Raw genomic sequence first — 18,545 nt, 5'->3', positions numbered from 1 at the left:
TCATTTACAAAAGGCGGGGTAGTGCATACTGCATCACTTGGATATGTTTTGTAACTTCATGCTCAAGGCGTGAGACAAAGTTAAAGACTGATAAAATTGTTTTTAAAAAGTGTGACATCTCTTCTGCAATTGAAGGCATGGAAAATTTATTGTGGGACACTGATGAAGCTGAAACCATCTCATCAGATACAGACTGGGACCCATATGATGACTGTTTAAACAGTGAGAGTATGGATGTGCTTGCTGCCATCTTTGGTTCAGACAATAGCAAGAGTGATTTTGAAGGGTTCTAAATGTGTTGTTTTCAGACAATGATAGCGATTTGAAGGGTGCTAATTGTTTCCAATAAAAATCTCAATGAAAATCTGTCGCAGTCGGGTTTTTCAAGGGTCGACGTACACTGGATCGGTGCAGATTGGATTTTGAGTTGAATTTAAGATCTCAAACGTATATCCAGCATACAAGTTGACCATTTTTTTTTAGATATTTTTGGGTTTCACGACTCGACTTGTACGCCGAAATATACAGTAATGTGCAAAGCAAGAGTTCTTAAATGAGTCTCTGAGATTGTTGTTTTGGAGCCTAGCAACTGTTCCTAGACCTAGTGAAACAAGTCTCATAGCACCTACACCTCTTTTCTGATGGCAGTGAAAACAGAGCATATCCTGGATGGTGTGATTGTTGATAATTGATGCTAGTCTCTGACGTCAGTGTTCTATTTGAATTTTCTCAATGGTGGTGGGGTGGGGGGGGGGGGTCTTGTGGTGTACTGGGCTATGTCTACTATCTTTTTGCTTTTGACTCAGTGGTATTGGTGCCCCCATACCAGGCTGTGATGTAGCAGGTCAGCACACGTTCTATTGCACATCGACAGAAGTTTGTCAAAGTTTCCGATGTTATACCAAACCTGTAAACTCTTGAAGTAGAGGCATTAATGTGCTTTCTTCACATTGACATTAACATGTTGGGCCCAGGAAAGGTCCTCACCCTCTCAACCTCTGATTCACCAATGATCATTGGATCATACACCTCTGGTTTTCCCTTCCTCATTTTACAATCAGCTCCTTGGTTTTAGTGACATTGAATGTGAGGTTGTTGTCCATACACCATTCAGCCAAGTTTTCAATCTTCCTCCTGTGTACTGACTCAGTGCACCTTTCTGTACAACTCGCTACTATGGTATCAGCAGCAAATTTGTAGATGATGTGGTTGTCGTACGTAGCCACACGGTCATAGATGAAAAGCAAGCAGAGCAGGTGGCTAAGTACGCTGCCCTGTAGTGCTCTGGCACTGATGGAGATTATGGAGGAGATGTTCCAAATCTAGGAATTGAAATAGATCTCTGTCAGATCTAAATCTCAGCCTGCTTTTATTTACCAGGTGCTTGTTGCGAAAAAATTAATAGAGATTATCATTCTAGTTTTTAAATTTGGATTCTAGCTACTGTAATCCTTCATCCAAACAATCATCTTTGAATGAAGTCATTCGCTTCACGTGGAGTATGACCATGTTCCTCTCAAGCCACAAGGAGAGATTAAGTGATATGTCAAGTCACCTTTATCATTCATACTATGCTGGCATGGTGTAGACGGAATAGCATATTTTCAGGACCATGGAGCATATTTACATAACTATAAGGTAGAATAGAAGTTAAACACATTGAAAAATTAAAAGATTAAGAGGTATACAGTAAAAAGTCCACGATACTCTATCCACATGTTCTGGAAATTCAGGAGTCTGACAGCTGGGGAGGTGGTGGAGGGGTGGGGGAAGAAACTGTTACCCAATCTGGACGTGAGTGCTACAATACCTCCTACTAGATGGCAGAAGAGAGAACAGTTTGTATAAGGAGTGTGTGGAGTCCTTCACAATGTTTATTGCCTTTTGCTTGCATTGAGTGTTGTAGATGTCCTTCAAGGTAGGAAGAGAGCCCCAATGATCTTTTCTGCTGATTTCACTATCCTCTGCAGGGTCTTGCAGTCCAAGGAGGTACAGATTCCATACTGTGAAGCACTTGCACAGTATGCTCTCGATTACATTCTCTGTAGAATGTAGTGAGGATGGAGGGTGGGAGATGAATTTTCCTCAGCCATCGCAGGATGTAGAGGCACTGCTTGGGCTTTCTTGGCTATGCAGCTGGTGTTAAGGGACCAGGTGAGATTCTCCACCAAGTGTACTCCAAAAGAACTTTATACTCTTGACATTGTCAACAGTGGAGTAGTCAATGGTCAGCAGAGACTGGTCCCCTGGGCCCTCCTGAAGTTGACAACCATCTCTTTTGGTTTTTTAAAAAACCGTTAAGATGCAGGTTGTTGGCTCTGCACCAGTCCATTAGTGACTGCACTTCATCTCTGTATGCTGACTCGTCATTCTTACTGATTAGGCCCACCACAGTCATGGCGACAGTGAACTTGTTGATGTGGCTTGAGCTGTGTTTAGCTGCACAGTCGTGGGTTGGCAGAGTGAACAGCAGTGGACTCGGCACGCAGCCCTGGGGGGGACCCCATGCTCAGTGTGATGGTCTTGGAGGTTCTGTTACTGATCCATTTCCCTCCTGTACACTTCCTCATTGCTGTCTGAGATTCTGCCATTAACCGTGGTGTCATCGATAAGTTCGTAGATGATATTTGAATTGTGCTGAGCCGCACACTTTTAGATGTAGAGCAGTGGACTAAGCATGCATCCTTGTGGTGCGCCTGTTTTGATTATCAGTGAGAAGGTGATGTTGTTTCTGATTCATACTGCTTCTGATGAAGAAGTCAAGGAACTTGTTGCAGAGGTCCAGGTTTTGGAGCTTGTTAACCAGTACTGAGGGGATGAAGGCATGGAAACCTGAGCTATAGTCAATGAAGAGTAGTCTAATGTATATATTGCTATTGATTAGGTGATCCAGAGCTGACTGGAGAGCCAGTGATAATGCATCTGCTGAGCAATTGTGGCAGCAGGCAAATTGCAATAGGTCCAGATCTTGGGTAAAAGTTTATATTGGCCATGATAAACCACTCAACACATTTCATCACAGGAGCTGAGTGCTACTGGATGACATCACTGAGGCACTTCACTCTCCTCTTGGGCACCAGTATGATTGATGCTCTTTTGAAGCATGATTTGCAACAATGAAAAATTGAAAATATCCATGAATACTCTTGATATTTGGTTGGCACAGGTTTTTCAGTACCCTGCTACATATGCCATCAGGGCCTGATGGCTTGTGAGGGTTCACCCTCTTGAAGAATGTTCTGATATTGGCCTCGGATTCAGATATCAGGGACGTCTGCTTCTGCAGAGATTCTCATTGGTTCTGTTGAGTTCTCCTTCTCAAGTGGGCATAAAAGGTGTTCAACTCATCGGGTAGTGAAACATCGCAGCCATTTATGGGGTTTGGCCTTGCCTTGTAGGATTAATAGCCTGCAATCCCTGATGAGTGTCTGAATGTCTCTAGGTTCCCTTGGAATTGCCCTTTTGCTTGCTGAGATAGCCTTCCATAGATCATAGATCATAACTGGGCTTCCTGAAGAATTCTGGATCATTGGTCTTAAACTCATTGACCTCAGCCTCAGCAGGTGGCAAATCTTTTGATTCATCTACGGCTTCTGGTTGGGACACACACTTAATCCATGCAGGTCTTGAAGTCGGTGACAGCCATGGTATATTCATTCAAGTTTGAGGATGTATCCCTGAATATGGTCCTGTCCACCGATTCAAAGCAGACCAGCAAACGTTGCTCTGCATCACTTGTCTATACTTTCAATAGTGCTGAAGTCTTCAGTCTCTGCTTGTACGGCAGAGGTATTAGTACGGGCAGGTAATCAGACTTGCCCTTTCAGTCATGGGATGGCTCAGTAGGTGTTCTTCATAGTGGTATAGTGAATCTCAGTGGTCAAGCATGTTGGCTCCTCTGGTTTTGTAGGTAATGTGTTGGTGATAGAGACTTCTTAAGATTGGCCTGGTTGATGTCCCATACAATGATTGGGAAGGGATCAGGATGTGTCTCAAGGCTGCTACACACAGTACTCAGTAACACTTCCCCTCCCCCCACTTCAGTGTTAGCCTGGAGAAGAATGTATACAATGACCAAGATGATGGCAGCAAACTCCCTCTGCAAAAAAAATATACAACACTTGATCTTCATGATGGAGGGTGAAGCCCTCCGGAAGTAGCGCTGTGTCCATAATGCCCTTGTTCAGCCATGTCTTGGTGAAGCAATCACACAGCATTCCCTGATGTAATCTGGCTCTGAGTTCATCCTGTTTACTTTTCAAAGATTGCACTTTTCCCAGGAGGATGGTCAAGAGCAGAGGCCTCTGGGCCTGGCATCCAAGTTGACCTGTAGCCCCTTCACCGTGCCCCACCCCCCTCCTCTCCCCTCCACTGCTTGTGCATTGTTGGGTCTTGTTTAAATGGCCTGTGCTCTGGTTGTTTAAATTGCCCATAGTCTTGTCAGTTTGCTCTTCCCTGCAATTGCTATTATCTACCAATGTCCTTAGAATAGTGTTACTTACTGGCAAGTTTATTTTTATAGCTGTGGGTTCATGGGTTGAACCTGAGAGTACAATCTGAGCATTGTGCATCCCTTGTATTTCTTGAATGTTGATTTTGAGATTGAGAAATACAGAGTATTTCAGAGATTGTAATTGGGTTTTTTAGCACATATTTGACATGATGCAAAGAGACAAAACAATCAATGTTGAAGACGACCAGATCCATTCCCGCCTGACCTGGAGCAGTGATTGAAGTCGTCTGTAATATGGCCAAAAGAGATTAAGTTTGTAAAACTCAAGGCAATTTACTTTTCAACCACACTTGATTTGGGTCTGGAATCACACCGGACAGACTGGATAAGGACAGTGAATTTCCTTTCCTACTTTCTTTTGTCATGATAAAGAGTTCTGTAATCAGCGTTATTATAGATACAATCTTCTCAAATCAAAATATTAAATTGTTCTTTCTTTTTGTTTGGGGGAAATCTAGTCCAGCTGAAGATATTCACTTTGGCTCAAAAGAAAGTGGAGAAACAAAATGTTTGATTGTTCTGACCAATGTGACAAAGAATTCAGTTGCTTTCAAGGCAAGTTCTTTATTCTATGTCAAACTGAATGGATAATGATCAATTTGCTTTCACAGATGTTTTTAATTGTAGTTATAGAAATTAGCTGAAACTAGAACAAAATTTCTTAAATATTTCAGAAGAAATATGGATTTAGTTCTTATTCTTTCCCTATATTTATTGGATGAGATTGTGATGTATTTTGTGATTCCTAGATTGGAAGAAAATAGGTATAATATTGAACCCTGTGTTTTATCCAATATAGGTTAGAACAACAGCCCCTGATAAATACAGAGTGAAACCCAGTAATGGCAGCTTTGAACCTGGTACTTCATTGGACATTATTGTATCACTTCATGGAGGTATAAAAGTTCTGGTCCTACTATTTAAATGCCATTGTTAAGTAATGGTCTTAGCCATGCTCTGTTAAGCGTGATGGTAAATGTAAAGTAAATGAATACTATTAGTAATGCAAGATATTTATGCAAAATGGATATTTTGTAATAATTAAGTCATCTGCCTAAAGTTTTTTTTAATCACCATTCCAATTAATTGAAGATAGGATTTTGTGCTTCATTCAATTAGTTCCAAACTTTATGTTGAAGTAATGTTTTAGAAATAGCTGCACAATATTAAATATTGCTATTTTTTGTATGTCTTTCCATTTGTGTCTATTGTCCTCTTAAGGAAAAAATAGAATCAGTCGTCTGGGAATTGCAACTTAAAGTTGATTTTCAAAGGAAAAAGATCAAAATCTAAGTGCCCACTCTTATAACTTTCTTGTCAAATAACAAACGAAAGTGAACTGAAAGTTGTCAAAACTCTGAAGCATCATGTAGAACATAGTGAAAATGGATTTGGTGCTGATATTTGGATTTGTGCCTTTTAAATTAGCAGTAAATAATTTTTTTTCCCTTACTTAGCTTCTTAAAAACAACAGAACCCAAATAGAATTCAGCTAGTCAAGCAGCATCTGTGAAGACAAAAGGTGCAAGTTGGTATTTCAGGATGAGACCCTGCATGAGGATTGAGAGGGAACAGATTCAAAACAGTGATGGGATCTCCTTGGTGCTCACCTTTTCACCCACCAGTCCCAGATCCAAAACATCACCTTCTACCATTTTCGCCAGCTTCAATGCAATTCAAAAACCTGTCACATCTTTCTTCCACACATTTCTGTTTCTGGAATTTGCTAGAATACTCATGTTTCCTGGGACTTCCCCCTGCAAATGAAGCAGGTTTTAGATTTGTCCCTTTACATTCCCCAGAGTCTAAAATAGATGAGACCAAAGTTCACCTGCACCTCTTCCAACCTGGTCTATTGGATTTGATGGTCACAGGGGGGGAAACCAAATGTAGACTCAGCAACTGTTTTGTTGAGGAATTACTATTTCAAGTTTCTGCTTGTATTCCACTTTAACTCACTTCTCACCCCCACACAAACCTCTACTTTTTCCCTTGCCACGGAGCGCCCAAAATTAAATTGGAACAACAACATCTTCAACTTGCAGCTCAATAGTCAGAGTTTTCTAACTTTGGTAACCCAGTGTTCTCCATAAAAATGTATGAGTTTGTCTACTTAATTTTTTCCTCCCTTTGTTCATCCATCTTATCTGGTTCCTTCATTTCCCTTCCCCACCCCCCAATCTAGTTCCAGCTGCCCATAATCCCCTCCCAACTGGTCGCACTATTCACAACATTTCTCCCACCACCCTGGCATGTTATTTGCCTCCATTCAGTTATGATTTTTACTCCTTCCTTAACGGTGTGTCCGGAACAAGGACATAAATTATGAATCAAATATACACCGTGGAGCATTAATATGAACAACAAATGTTTAGATGTGTGTGGCAGTTTCTCTTAAAAACTTGTGTCATTGTTTATGTTGACTAAAATGTAAAGTTCCTGCAATTATTCGAGCTGCACAATGTTAGAGGCAGATGGGAAAGTTTGCATTGTTTCATGTGGAAAATGAGATGCAGTCAAAATGACTATTGCATCTAGTTAGACAGGGAAGTCTGCAGACACTGTGATTGTCGGGTAATACACAATAGTGCATAACCAATGTTTTGGGCCTCAGCCCTTTGTCAAGAGAAGATGAAGACCTAGACATCTACTCTAGGAACTTGCAGAAGAGTGTGGATACTGGGTGGTAAGAACAATTCAATAGTGAAGCTCATTCAAGAGCCTAAATGTTTCTTCATTTGCTCATGTCTGTCATTGTGAGCAGTGGCATCTCAAAAATGAACAGTCATATCAAGAAAATTCATGACCAAGCATAAAGAAAAAGGATATTTTCTGAAGATTTTATCCAGTATTATCAGCACAGATTTATTGGGGAATAGAATATAGAAGGAATAGTCTGTGAAGGAAAAAAAATGGTGGGGAGATAAAATTCAGGTAGTTGTGAAAGTTCAAGTTTCTGGAGTAATGTACAATTTGTAATTGATCACTCTCCTGAACAAAGTACTCTTTATTGAAAATCCAAAGTGCTTGCAATTATGAATTCTGTGTTTTCTCCTCCTGCAGTACCCATAAAATTATGTATCTAATAACACTCTTGAATTCAACTCTCCTCTTCCTGAAATAGTGTAACCAAATCTGCTTCTATGCTCCTCTGTGCATCAACTTTACACTGAATAATTTGTATAATGCGTTCTAATCCCGCAATGTAGGAGGGATCAAGTACATTTTAAAAAAAAAATATAGCTTGTTAATTTTAGATATTGTAGAAACTGGCTGACTTGGAGGGAGGACGAGACCTTCCAATGACACAGAAAGCACTTTGCCTCTTTATATTCATAATGTTGCCATAGTAATTCCAACAAGCTGATTTGGGGGAAAAAAAAATCAGTTTCACTGCTCCAAAATAGGTTTTAAAAAGGATCGGAGAATGTTACTTTAGAATCTTGGACTCTCATTTTAATTTTCTGGTGTGGAATTGGGCCTCATGCAATTATCCATTCTTGATAGTCCCAGCAGATCTACATTGAGTGCTCCTTTTGACTCGTTGCCTTTTCTATCATGCACGTGAGTAGCTGCACAGAGCTCATTGTTCTAAGACTTTGCGTATTTGAGAAGCATTGAAAAATTGGAGCCCAAGGCTGCTACTCATTTTCTGATAGCAGTCCAGGATGTGTGCTTACAAAACTTACAACCTTTGAGATTTTTTTGGTTCAGAAGCACTTGTTATTTTTGCAGCATCTGTTTCATATCTTCCTGTAGTATGTTTAAATTTTGAATTCGACCATCATAGCTGGTTTTATTACTTGCATTCTGGAAATGTATATTTTCAGATCAGTTTTAGGGTGACATTACATTATGCAGTGTTCCATGTGAAGGTATTGAACTATGATTTCTTGGCAGTACAGATACCTAACATAAATTTGGATCCAAAATCCCATTGATTTCAGTGGGAATTGTAGAGTTGTGGACATGAAAACAAAGGCATATTATTTTTTATTTGGGTTTGATGTTTTGATTTTCATTTTTTTTTGGATATTTTGAGCAGGTGTATTTGGTTAAATTTACTTCAATCCAAACCTACTGATGGATAAAGCTGAAAAAGTGGTTACATCATTGATGTCACAGCTTTGAGGGGATTTTTGGAGTGAACATTATTCATTGTGCTTCCAGGAGTCTTGTCATGCAGAATAATAACGTGTTCAGGTTGCTTTTAGGCTGGCAAGATAGATCCTCCAGACCAGGCAGGTACAAGAGTCCAAGGTGATGATTCTGTCTAAACAATTAGGTTTGCACAATTCAGCCTTGTTCTACAGCAAACAACAAGGCACCTGACTCATTGCTGTTTTTGGTAAAAAGCAGTCCACAAAACTCGTGTGGCTCGTGCTTCTCTTTTCAACATCAATTGTCATCGTATTAATTCAAATTGGTCACCGTACCTAGCAAGAGTGATGCCATCAGGATGGCTGAAGAGCCAATCACACAGAAGAATTATTACATGGCAAGCCAGGCATCCATTGTTTTGAAATGCCCAAGGCATTAAAGAAATAGCTTCTTTAATTAAAGGCTGTTTTGCCTTAAAACTGTTTCTGCTTTCCTAGGTGTTGAGGCCTCCCCACAGGACAGGTTTTTGGTCATGGCAGCTGAGATGAACCAAGCTGCAGGAGCCACAGCCCCTCCTGATCTGTGTCAGTTCTGGAAGGAAGTAGCAAGAGACCAAGTGATGGAGCACAGGTGATTGATAAAGGGATTTTTTTTTGCCTGAATGATCCATTTTTACCTGCTTTAACACTTGGAGGCTGGTGATACATGAATTTGATTGGATGGAATGTGGTAGATTATAGTATTCTAAATGGGAGAGGATGAATTTGAGTTATGATTCATTACAGAATGCTGGAACTACTCCAATGTTAAAAGGAAAAAACTTTGTCATGAGCAGTTAGAGCATGGTGATGCTTTTTGTTTACTGCATTTGCATCTCTATATTATAACAATTTCATCAAATCAAGTAAATGAATGATGATCACCTGGAGTATGATCAAGTTGCCCATGTGTGGTCACGCTAATTCATGACTATCCACATGAGTTAACAAGCTAACTGTGGTTTTTGCCTATTTTGGTCACCAAATCATTCGGGGATTGATTATTTCTTTTGAAGTGGAACACTTGGTACGTTTTAAATAACTGCCACTTTGATTTGATTAAAAAAATACTGTTATTTCATAAACCGATTGATTAAATGTATCTGAGGCTTGGGAATATTGACTGCTTTCTGAATGTTCATAATTTAGGGTCTGTTTCTGTATGATGAATGGGTATATACATTTTAGTCCGACACAAACCCCCCCCCCATGAAACTGAAGTTCTTTATTAACTGGTCCTCAGCATGTTTTAGTTGAAACATTCACAGTGAGGATATAATGGGTGCGGTGGATAGAGGGGAACAGGTTGATGTTGTGTATTTGGATTTCCAGAAAGTGTTTGATAAGGTGCCACACAAGAGACTTATCAGTAAGTTACAGGAAAGTGGAGTCCGGGGAAGTATATTGGCCTGGATTGAAAATTGGTTGTCTGACAGGAGGCAGAGAGTCGGGATAAATGGGAGTTTTTCAGGTTGGCAGGGAGTGGTAAGTGGGGTGCCACAGGGGTCAGTGTTAGGCCCACAACTGTTCATCATTTACATTGATGACTTGGAGGAGGGGACAAAATGTGGTGTAGCCAAGTTTGCGGATGACACCAAATTGAGTGGAAGAGCAAATTGAAATGAGGATGTGGAGAGTCTGCAGAGGGATAGAGTTAAGCTGGATGAGTGGGCAAAGGTCTGGCACATGGAGTACAATGTTAGTAAGTGTGAAGTTATCCACTTTGGCAAGAAAAATAAAAGAGCTGAATATTATTTAAAGGGTGAAAAACTACAGCATGCTGTTGTGCAGAGGGACTTGGGAGTGCTTGTGCATGAATCGCAAAAAGTTAGGTTGCAGGTGCAGCAGGTTATTAAAGAAAATGGAATGTTGGCCTTCATCGCTAGAGGAATTGAATTCAGGAGTAGGGAGGTGATGTTGCAGCTGTATAAGGTACTGGTGAGACCGCACCTGGAGTACTGTGTCTAGTTCTGGTCTCCATATTTGAGGAAGGATATACTGGCTTTGGAGACGGCCCAGAGGAGGTTTACTAGGTTGATCCTTGGGATGAAGGGGTTGACTTATGATGAAAGATTAAATCTTCTAGGATTGTATTCGCTCGAGTTCCAAAGAATGAGAGGAGATCTTATAGAAACATATAGGATTATGAAGGGTATGGATAGGTTAGATGTAGGAAGGTTTTTTGAGCTGGCCGGGGAAAATAAAACGAGAGGACACAGTCTCAAGATTCGGGGGAGTAGATTTAGGACAGAGATGAGGAAAAATAGTTTTTCCCAGAGAGTAGTGAATGTTTGGAATTCTCTATCCAGGGAAGTGGTTGAGGCTGCTTCATTAAACGTATTTAAAATTCTGTCAGATAAATTTTTACATGATAGAGGAATTGGGGGATATGGGGAGAAGGCAGGTAGGTGGAGTTGGGTCATAAATTAGATCAGCCATGATCGTATTGAATGGCGGAGCAGGCTCACTGGGCCATTTTTGGCCTACTCCTCTTCCTACTTCCTATGTTCCCATGTTCCATCATCCATTGGGTAGCAGAAGCACATAGTTAATAGTGCAGCTTAATGGAATTCTGAATGTGACCCTTGAACCATTGAAGAGTACAGCACAGAAACCAGCCTCTCTGGCCCTTCTAGTCTGTGCTGAACCATTTTCTGCCTAGTCCCACAAACCTGCACCCACTCCATAGCCTTCTAGTGCAGGAACTGGACTTTCAAATTTTATTGGATCAGTAAGATTCTGTGCAGTTGAAACCTACTGAAGCAGGGAGCACAGACTGCCGCAAACTGCAGAGCGGGATCACAGGAGACGTGGGAGGCTGTTGGAAGTGCTGCTGGAGAAGGCAGAAGCATGGAAAATGGGCTGGCATCAGGTTAGACTGAGAATTAACCCCTTCAGACCCATGCTTCCGACAATCTTGCTCTCAAATGTAAGATCGCTGGAGAAGATAATGGGTTATCTGAGGCTACATTTGAACAAGAGAGAACTGCATAGCTACTGTGCTCTGGTGATTTCAGAAATGTGGCACCAGGACACCATTCCAGACTGAGCAATCCAGTTGGAAGGCCTTATCTCCTTCAGGGCAGACAGAGACAAAGACTCCAGGAGGGAGACTATGCAGTTACATCAACGAGAATTGGTGCACCAATGTCTCTGTTGTGAAAATATTTCTGCTCAACAGAGATGGAGTACCTCAGTGAAATGCAGCCCCTTCTACTTGCCCATGAAATTCTCAACCTGGCGAATTAAGAGCAATGACTGATCACCTTCTATGCACTTTAATGAGAAGAACAGAATGACGTCAAAGAAAGCTCTGTGTCCTCCTGATTGATGGGTCCCCTGTGTAGCTGAGGCCGAGGTGAGGAGAACCCTATCCAAGGTGAACCCACACAAGGTGGCAGGACCAGACAACCTATCTAGTCAGATACTGAAGGACTGTGCAGACAAATTGACAGAGGTTTTCACAGACATCTTCAACACATCACTGCAGCAATCCATTATTTCTGCAAGGTTCAAAACAGCCACCATCATCCCAGTACCCAAGAGAGCGACAATAATAGACCTCGACTATCACCCTGTGGCACTGACCTCTGCCATTATGAAATGCTTTGAGCGTCTGGTGATGAAGTGTATCAAAGCAAACCTCCCAAAGACTCTTGATCCATTTCAATTTGTCTATAGAAGAAATAATTCCACAGACAATGCCTTGTCCCTCCACTCCTACTTGACTCACTTGAAGAATGACACATCATATGCTGTTTATCGACTTGAGCTCTGCATTTAAGGCAATTATGCTCCAGAGGCTGGTGGAGAAGCTGACCTCGCTGGGACTGAACACCCATCTCTGTAATTGGATTCTTCATTGCCTAACGTAAAGACAACAGATTGTTCAGATCAGCAGCAGAATGTCAAATACCGTCACGCTGAGTACCCTGGGACTGTGTGCTCGGCCTGCTCCTCTTCACAGTACTGACTCTTGACTGGAACCTCCAGTTCAGCTGCAACAGATCATCAAGTTTGGAGATGACACAACAGCAGTTGGTCTCAGCAGCAACAGCGAGTCGCACTGTAGAGAAGAGGAGGAAAATCTCGTGAAATGGTGTGGGAATAATAACTTGAGTCTTAACATGGACATGGGAGATGATTATGGACTTCAAGAGAACCGGGGTGACTACTCTCCACTGCACATTGATAGCTTGGTAGTGGAGGGAGGAGAGAACAGCAAGTTCCTCAAGAGTCCAATTAAGAAATGACCTATCCCGAACTCACGACATCTCCTGACTTGTCAGGAGGGTACAACAGCAACTGCACTTCCTGAGAAGGCTGAGGCAGGAAAGGTTACTGGCCACAATCCTGTAAACATTTGACAAGAGCTCTATTGAGCATCCTGGCTGGCTCATCACAATGTGGTATGTTTGCTGTAGAGCATTGCATCAGATGTCAATCCACAAGGCCATAAGAATGACAGAGAGGATCCTTCCTCCCCCCACCCTTCCCCGATCGTCGTCTGAAGAGGGCTCGCAAAACTGTTGAGGACCCCTATCACCCCACATATAGCATCTTCCAGTTGCTCCTGGTGAGGAGTATCTGACCCAGAACCACCAGGCTGAGAAAGAGCTAAGGGCTTCTTCCCTTGGGCAGTGAGACTGCTGAACAACTGATAAACTGCTCATGCAAACCCTCTGATACTCTACTATTTATTTAACAATATTTAATTTTATGGATGGATATATGTATTGCATATACAGCGTTTGTCTGTAATTGTTTGCATGTTTTTTTGCACCGAGGACTGGAGAACACTGTTGATGGGTTGTACTTGTCCAACTGGATGATAATCAGCTTGAACTTTGATTTTATACATCTGAACTGTCATATCTGTGCCTTTAATAATTTTTGCATTCCTCATTTGGGATCTCTCCCTTTCACCTCTCTGCCTTATCTTTCCATGGAAGACGTACCCGGTTTACTCCATCTCCTTTAAATTGAAAAGCAGCACCATGATTTCCTTTCTATAATTCAACAACTGAAAAATGCACACCTTACTTGAGCTGTGGCCTAATTAATATTTTGTATAGTTGTATCATACTTGTTCTTATGTTTTGTATTCTGGTGAATGAAAGCAAATATCCTGCAACTTCCTTCACTAACTTGCTGCTACGTTAGGTAATCTACTAAATCCTTCTATTTCTCGATATTCCCACAGCTCTTATAGTTCAGTGTACATTTTGCTACCTTATTTGTCCTCCCAAAATGTTGGACTTTGCAATTCGAGGGTAGAAGCAACCCTCCAGTGACATCCCTCTGCCTCCTAATACTCTGGCAATTTTTGATCCTGTATGCCAAGTTGCATTGAATCTCATGAGCTCCAACCACTTGGTTCAATCACCCATGCGTACGCTTGTTAATGTCTTTCCTCAACCATAGTTCATCAACCAGAGTCCCATCATCTTTCAGCCTTTTCTTCCTCCCCACAATGATACCACTGCTGACTACCTGATTAATCTCTCCTTTCCACGTGTAAATTAATGCAATCCCACAAATTTTTCCCTGCCATTGATATTGAACTCTCAGGCCTATAAATTACCTGGCTTTTTTATGCTGCCTTTCATGAATGAAGATGCTCTATTTGCTAGTGTCCAATCATCTGGTATCTCGCTCACGCCAGCAAAAAAAAAAATCCCTCTCAGAGCCCCAGCGTCTTCTTTCATGTCTCTTATTGCAGCCTGGGATACAGCACATCGGTCATTGTGGATATACCCATTTTGTAGCCTGCAAAAGCATCTGTTCCTTTTTATTAAAAATAGTTTTGTGCTTCAGAGTTTAGTGTTGCCTCCTTGAATTCTTCCATTACTATATCCTTATTTCCAAATGCAGATGAGAAGTATACATTTAAGACATCCTCTGGCTCAGTGAACAAGTTGACCATTTTGGTCCCAGATATGTTTTGCTATTTTTTCTGGATAACCTCTTGCCCTTAAGAATGCCTTGGGATGTTTCTTGTTGTCCATAGTGATATTTTATGCCTCCTCTTTGCCCTTTTTAGTGCCCTGCTCCAAAATTTGCATTTTTAATCATGCTTTACTGAATTACACTTTCTGATTGATGTGCTTTTTTTCCTCTGTCCAACACTTGAAATCCAGAATTCCTTTGATTTTTTTTTCTCTCTCAAAAACGCATAGATTCTGAGCTTCCTCTATGATTCCCACCTGTCAGATGTCAACTTGCTTTGAAGTAGCTCACCTTGGCTGACTTGCAGGTTCCAATCTTATGATGGTAAAATTAGCCTTTCCCACCTCAGCACCCCCCCCCCCCCACTTTTTAAAAAAAAAAATTTTTAAAAATTTCAATTTGTCCTTTTCCCTTCCCTTAAACTTGATGTTCTTGATCACCTGAATTTTTGGCTTGAGGAATGGCAGATGGAGTTTAACTCCGAGTGTTAATCATTGTATTTTGGTAAGTTAATGCGAGACAGGACTTGTACAATAAATGGTGGGACCTTGGGCAGTATTGTAGAACATAAAGTACGAGGATTCATAATTTTACTGAACGTGGTGATACAGGTAGACAGGGTAGTAAAAAGGCATTTGTCACATACCTCTGAGTGGAAACTCTGCAAATGGTAATGGACGCAGCCCAGTACATCAATGGCAAAGCTATCCCAACCATTGAGAAATCTACATAGAATGCTGATGTTGAAGAGCAGTGGCAATCATCAGGATCCAGACCACCTAGGTAATGCACTGTTCTTGTTGCTACCATCAGGAAAGAGGAATAGATGCCTCAAGACTCACATCACCAGCTTCAGGAACAGATGCTACCCCTCCACCATCCGATTCCTTAAAAACAAACTCTGAAACTCATTTAAGGACTGTTGCTCTGCACCTTATTTATTACTGAATTTTTTCTGTATTTGCACAGTCAGTTTGTCTATCCTTCTTTCTTTCTTTACATTTCTCTGATTATGTATCTTTAGTTCAGTTTTTTTCTACAATAAATTTGAACTTTGCAATTCTGGTAGCTTAGCTAGAGGAAGGATGCGATCAGATTGGTGAGGGTTTTTTAAAAAAAAAAGACTGACATAAGTGGTACTGCAACTGGAGGGTGTGAGTTACAGGGTGAGTCTGTACAGGCTGGGTTGTTTTTCCCTGAAACATAGGTGAGTGCTTTTACCACAGAGGGTGAGGAGTGTATGGAACAAACTGCTAGAAGAACTGATGAGGCAAGTACAATTATGTCATTCAAAAGACATTTGGACAGACGCATAGATAGGAAAAACTTGGAGGGATATGGGGCAAGTCCAGGCAAGTGGGGTTATCTCAGATGAGCAGCTTGGTGGGCCTGGATGAGTTGGCTGAAGGGCCTGTTATTGTGCATAGCAACTCTGACTTTTGCAGTCACTTGTCTTCAAAATACTTTCCCACTGGCACAAATTATTTACCTTGTTCCAAAACATCAGGTACTTCGTAGAATAACTTTGTAGAATAAGTGCTTTGTAAAATGACATTGTCCTTGGTTTGAAATCGTTTTTATTCCGATTGTAAAATGTAAATACATGTTTTGCACAATAATTTAATTTTGAAGTTCTTTCCAATTATTATACTTTGCAGATTAAGGTGCCATGTCATTGAAAACTCCAAGGCTGTTGCCAAAGAGAATCTCGTTAAAGGGCCAACAATTTTTACCAACCAAGAAGATTTGCATTCAAGGGTAGGTAAGCTTTCATTTTGAAGTAATTGTTTGTATAATGTTTCTTAGTCAGAATAAAATTTTAAACTAGATTTTGCAACCCAAGCTTGCTAACATAATTAGCACACCATGATTTGCCATGCCTCTTGGTGCTTGTGTTGTACCAACATATTATTGACAAGCAAGTTACAGTAGTCTGGCAGTCTCAGTGCTCTGAATCACTTAACAGGTGAACCAAGTTATTTTTAATAATGTGGGCTAGTCCTGGATGAAATTGTCAAAAATGTAGGGGGCGTGACTAAAATGCTGCAATCTTGAACATAGAGAGGATCAGGGAATACCATTGGAGAGAAATGGTCGATATTTTGAGTCAGACCCTTAGATTTGTGAAAAACGTTGCATTGTTGTAAAAAGTTCTGGGATTGAACTGAAATCAAATCTACATTTGGAGAAAATATACAGTCTTCGAGTATTAGACATTCATATGGCAACTGTTAATTTTAAAAGGAATGCCAGTGATAAATCATCAACTGATTCTGACGCCATCATTATCAACATTGCTGCACTTATTTATAGTTGTCATCATGAGTGTTCAGCATTGGGCAAAGAAAATGAATATCAGAATGTGAGTGTACATATTTTAGATTTGTTAATTAATAGGTAACGTGGTTTTCAATTATTAGAGAATTGCCATTAGTAGATCTCTCGCAAGCAGTGAGAAAAATTATATACTGTACAGGATTTGTGAATAATTGATTGTTATAGTATATATGTGATTATATGCAAGTGAATATTGCAAATAGATCAATGGAGAAAATACAGCGCCCTCCATCATGTTTGGGACAAAGACACTATTTTCCTTTATTTGCCCATGTGCTCCACAGATTTAAATTTGTAATCAAACAATTCATATATAATTAAAGTACACATTCCAAATTTTATTCATGATTATTTGTATACATTTTGGTTTGACCATGTAGAAATTACAGGACTTTTTATACATGGTTTCCTTCCCCCCACTCCAACCCCAATTTCAGAGTACCATAATGTTTGGGGCATTTGGGTTCACGGGTGTTTGTGCTTACTTAGGTCTGTTTAATTGCTTCATTGGTGCAGGTATAAGAGAGCTAGACTTGCTGCAAAGCTTTTGATCATCTTTGGGATATATAGTTGCCATTTTTCAACATGAAGACCAGGAATTGTGCCAATGAAAGTCAAAGAAGCCATTATGAGGCTGAAAAGCAAGAATCAAACTGTAAGAGAGAATGCCCAAACCTTAGGATTACCAAAATTAACTGTTTGGAACATCATGGGGGTGGGGGGAGGGAAAGATTGGCGGTAGTGCTGATGGAGCTGCCGCAGTGGCAGCGCTGCTTCTGGTGCAGAGATGCAGTGCTCCCACAAGGTCTATTCGACTGCAGTCAGCTCAACATGGGCTTTGAACAGCCTGTGGAGGAAGCAAACAGGGATTTTTATTTGGAATCCTGGGGGTCTGCGCCCAAGGTGGCGGTGCCACAAAGGGCTGCAGACTCTGGGGAAGCAGACGTCCTGGATCAGGGCACCAGAAGATGGGAAGATCATGCACAGCCTGAGAGGGAGAAGCGGAGACAACTTGTGGGAATGACCACAGTGGGCCAGTAAGGGGGCTATGCGGCCTAAGGGCCAGTGCATGCGGTGGGTTGCTGGTGACGCGAGGCGAGGAGACTGGAGATTGGCTCGAACTGGCTGGAGGAGAACCAGGATGCGAGGAGGTGCTGATGGCACTGAAGGGTCTCTGACTGTGTCAGAGGTTTGGGTCGGGAGCTCAGGTTGCCAATGGTTTGGACTGGACTCTGGCTACGGAGGTTGTGGAAGCACTGGAGGTGGATCCACAGACATTCGGTGTCTCTGGGAGGGACTCTCTTTTACTTCTCTCTCTCTGACTGTAGATCTGACTGTAAAATACGATGCTGTTTTATTACTATGACAATAAATTGAATCTTGAAGAAGAAAGCATTGAGCTCAGTAATCACAAAGGGATGAAAGATGGCAACTGCTGAAGACAGAGGAATTCTCATTATAATGAATAAAAATCCCCAAACACCTGTCCGGCAGATCAGAAACACTCTTCAGCAGGCAGGTGTGTAATTATCAATAACTGCTGTCTGCAGAAGACTTCATGAACAAATCCAGAAGCTACACTGCAAAATGTAAACTACTAGTTAGCC

At 41.2% G+C, this 18,545-nt stretch overlaps 1 protein-coding gene across 14 annotated transcripts in view; it reads left to right on the top strand.

Annotated features, from left to right (window-relative positions):
• mospd2 (motile sperm domain containing 2) overlaps positions 1–18,545 on the top strand; it is a 66,530-nt gene that overhangs the window by 33,336 nt on the left and 14,649 nt on the right. For 8 of the 14 annotated variants that reach the window (XR_011341813.1, XM_069889942.1, XM_069889933.1 and 5 more), the window contains 4 exons: positions 4,972–5,068; positions 5,313–5,409; positions 9,112–9,244; positions 16,260–16,363. Coding sequence is in view for 12 of the 14 variants with exons in the window: in XM_069889942.1 (XP_069746043.1) it covers positions 4,972–5,068; positions 5,313–5,409; positions 9,112–9,244; positions 16,260–16,363 (431 nt within the window). In the remaining 2 variants the exon portion in view is untranslated. Of the gene's footprint in view, positions 1–4,971; positions 5,069–5,312; positions 5,410–9,111; positions 9,245–16,259; positions 16,364–16,845; positions 16,983–18,545 lie in introns of those variants that run through there. The other 6 variants (XR_011341814.1, XM_069889938.1, XM_069889932.1 and 3 more) reach the window with 2 other exon arrangements.

Source organism: Narcine bancroftii, chromosome 7 (genome assembly GCF_036971445.1).
Source record: "Narcine bancroftii isolate sNarBan1 chromosome 7, sNarBan1.hap1, whole genome shotgun sequence".
Classification (NCBI taxonomy): domain Eukaryota; kingdom Metazoa; phylum Chordata; class Chondrichthyes; order Torpediniformes; family Narcinidae; genus Narcine; species Narcine bancroftii.
The sequence above is the reverse complement of the archived record's forward strand: the minus strand, read 5'-3'. Positions and strand labels throughout refer to the sequence as shown.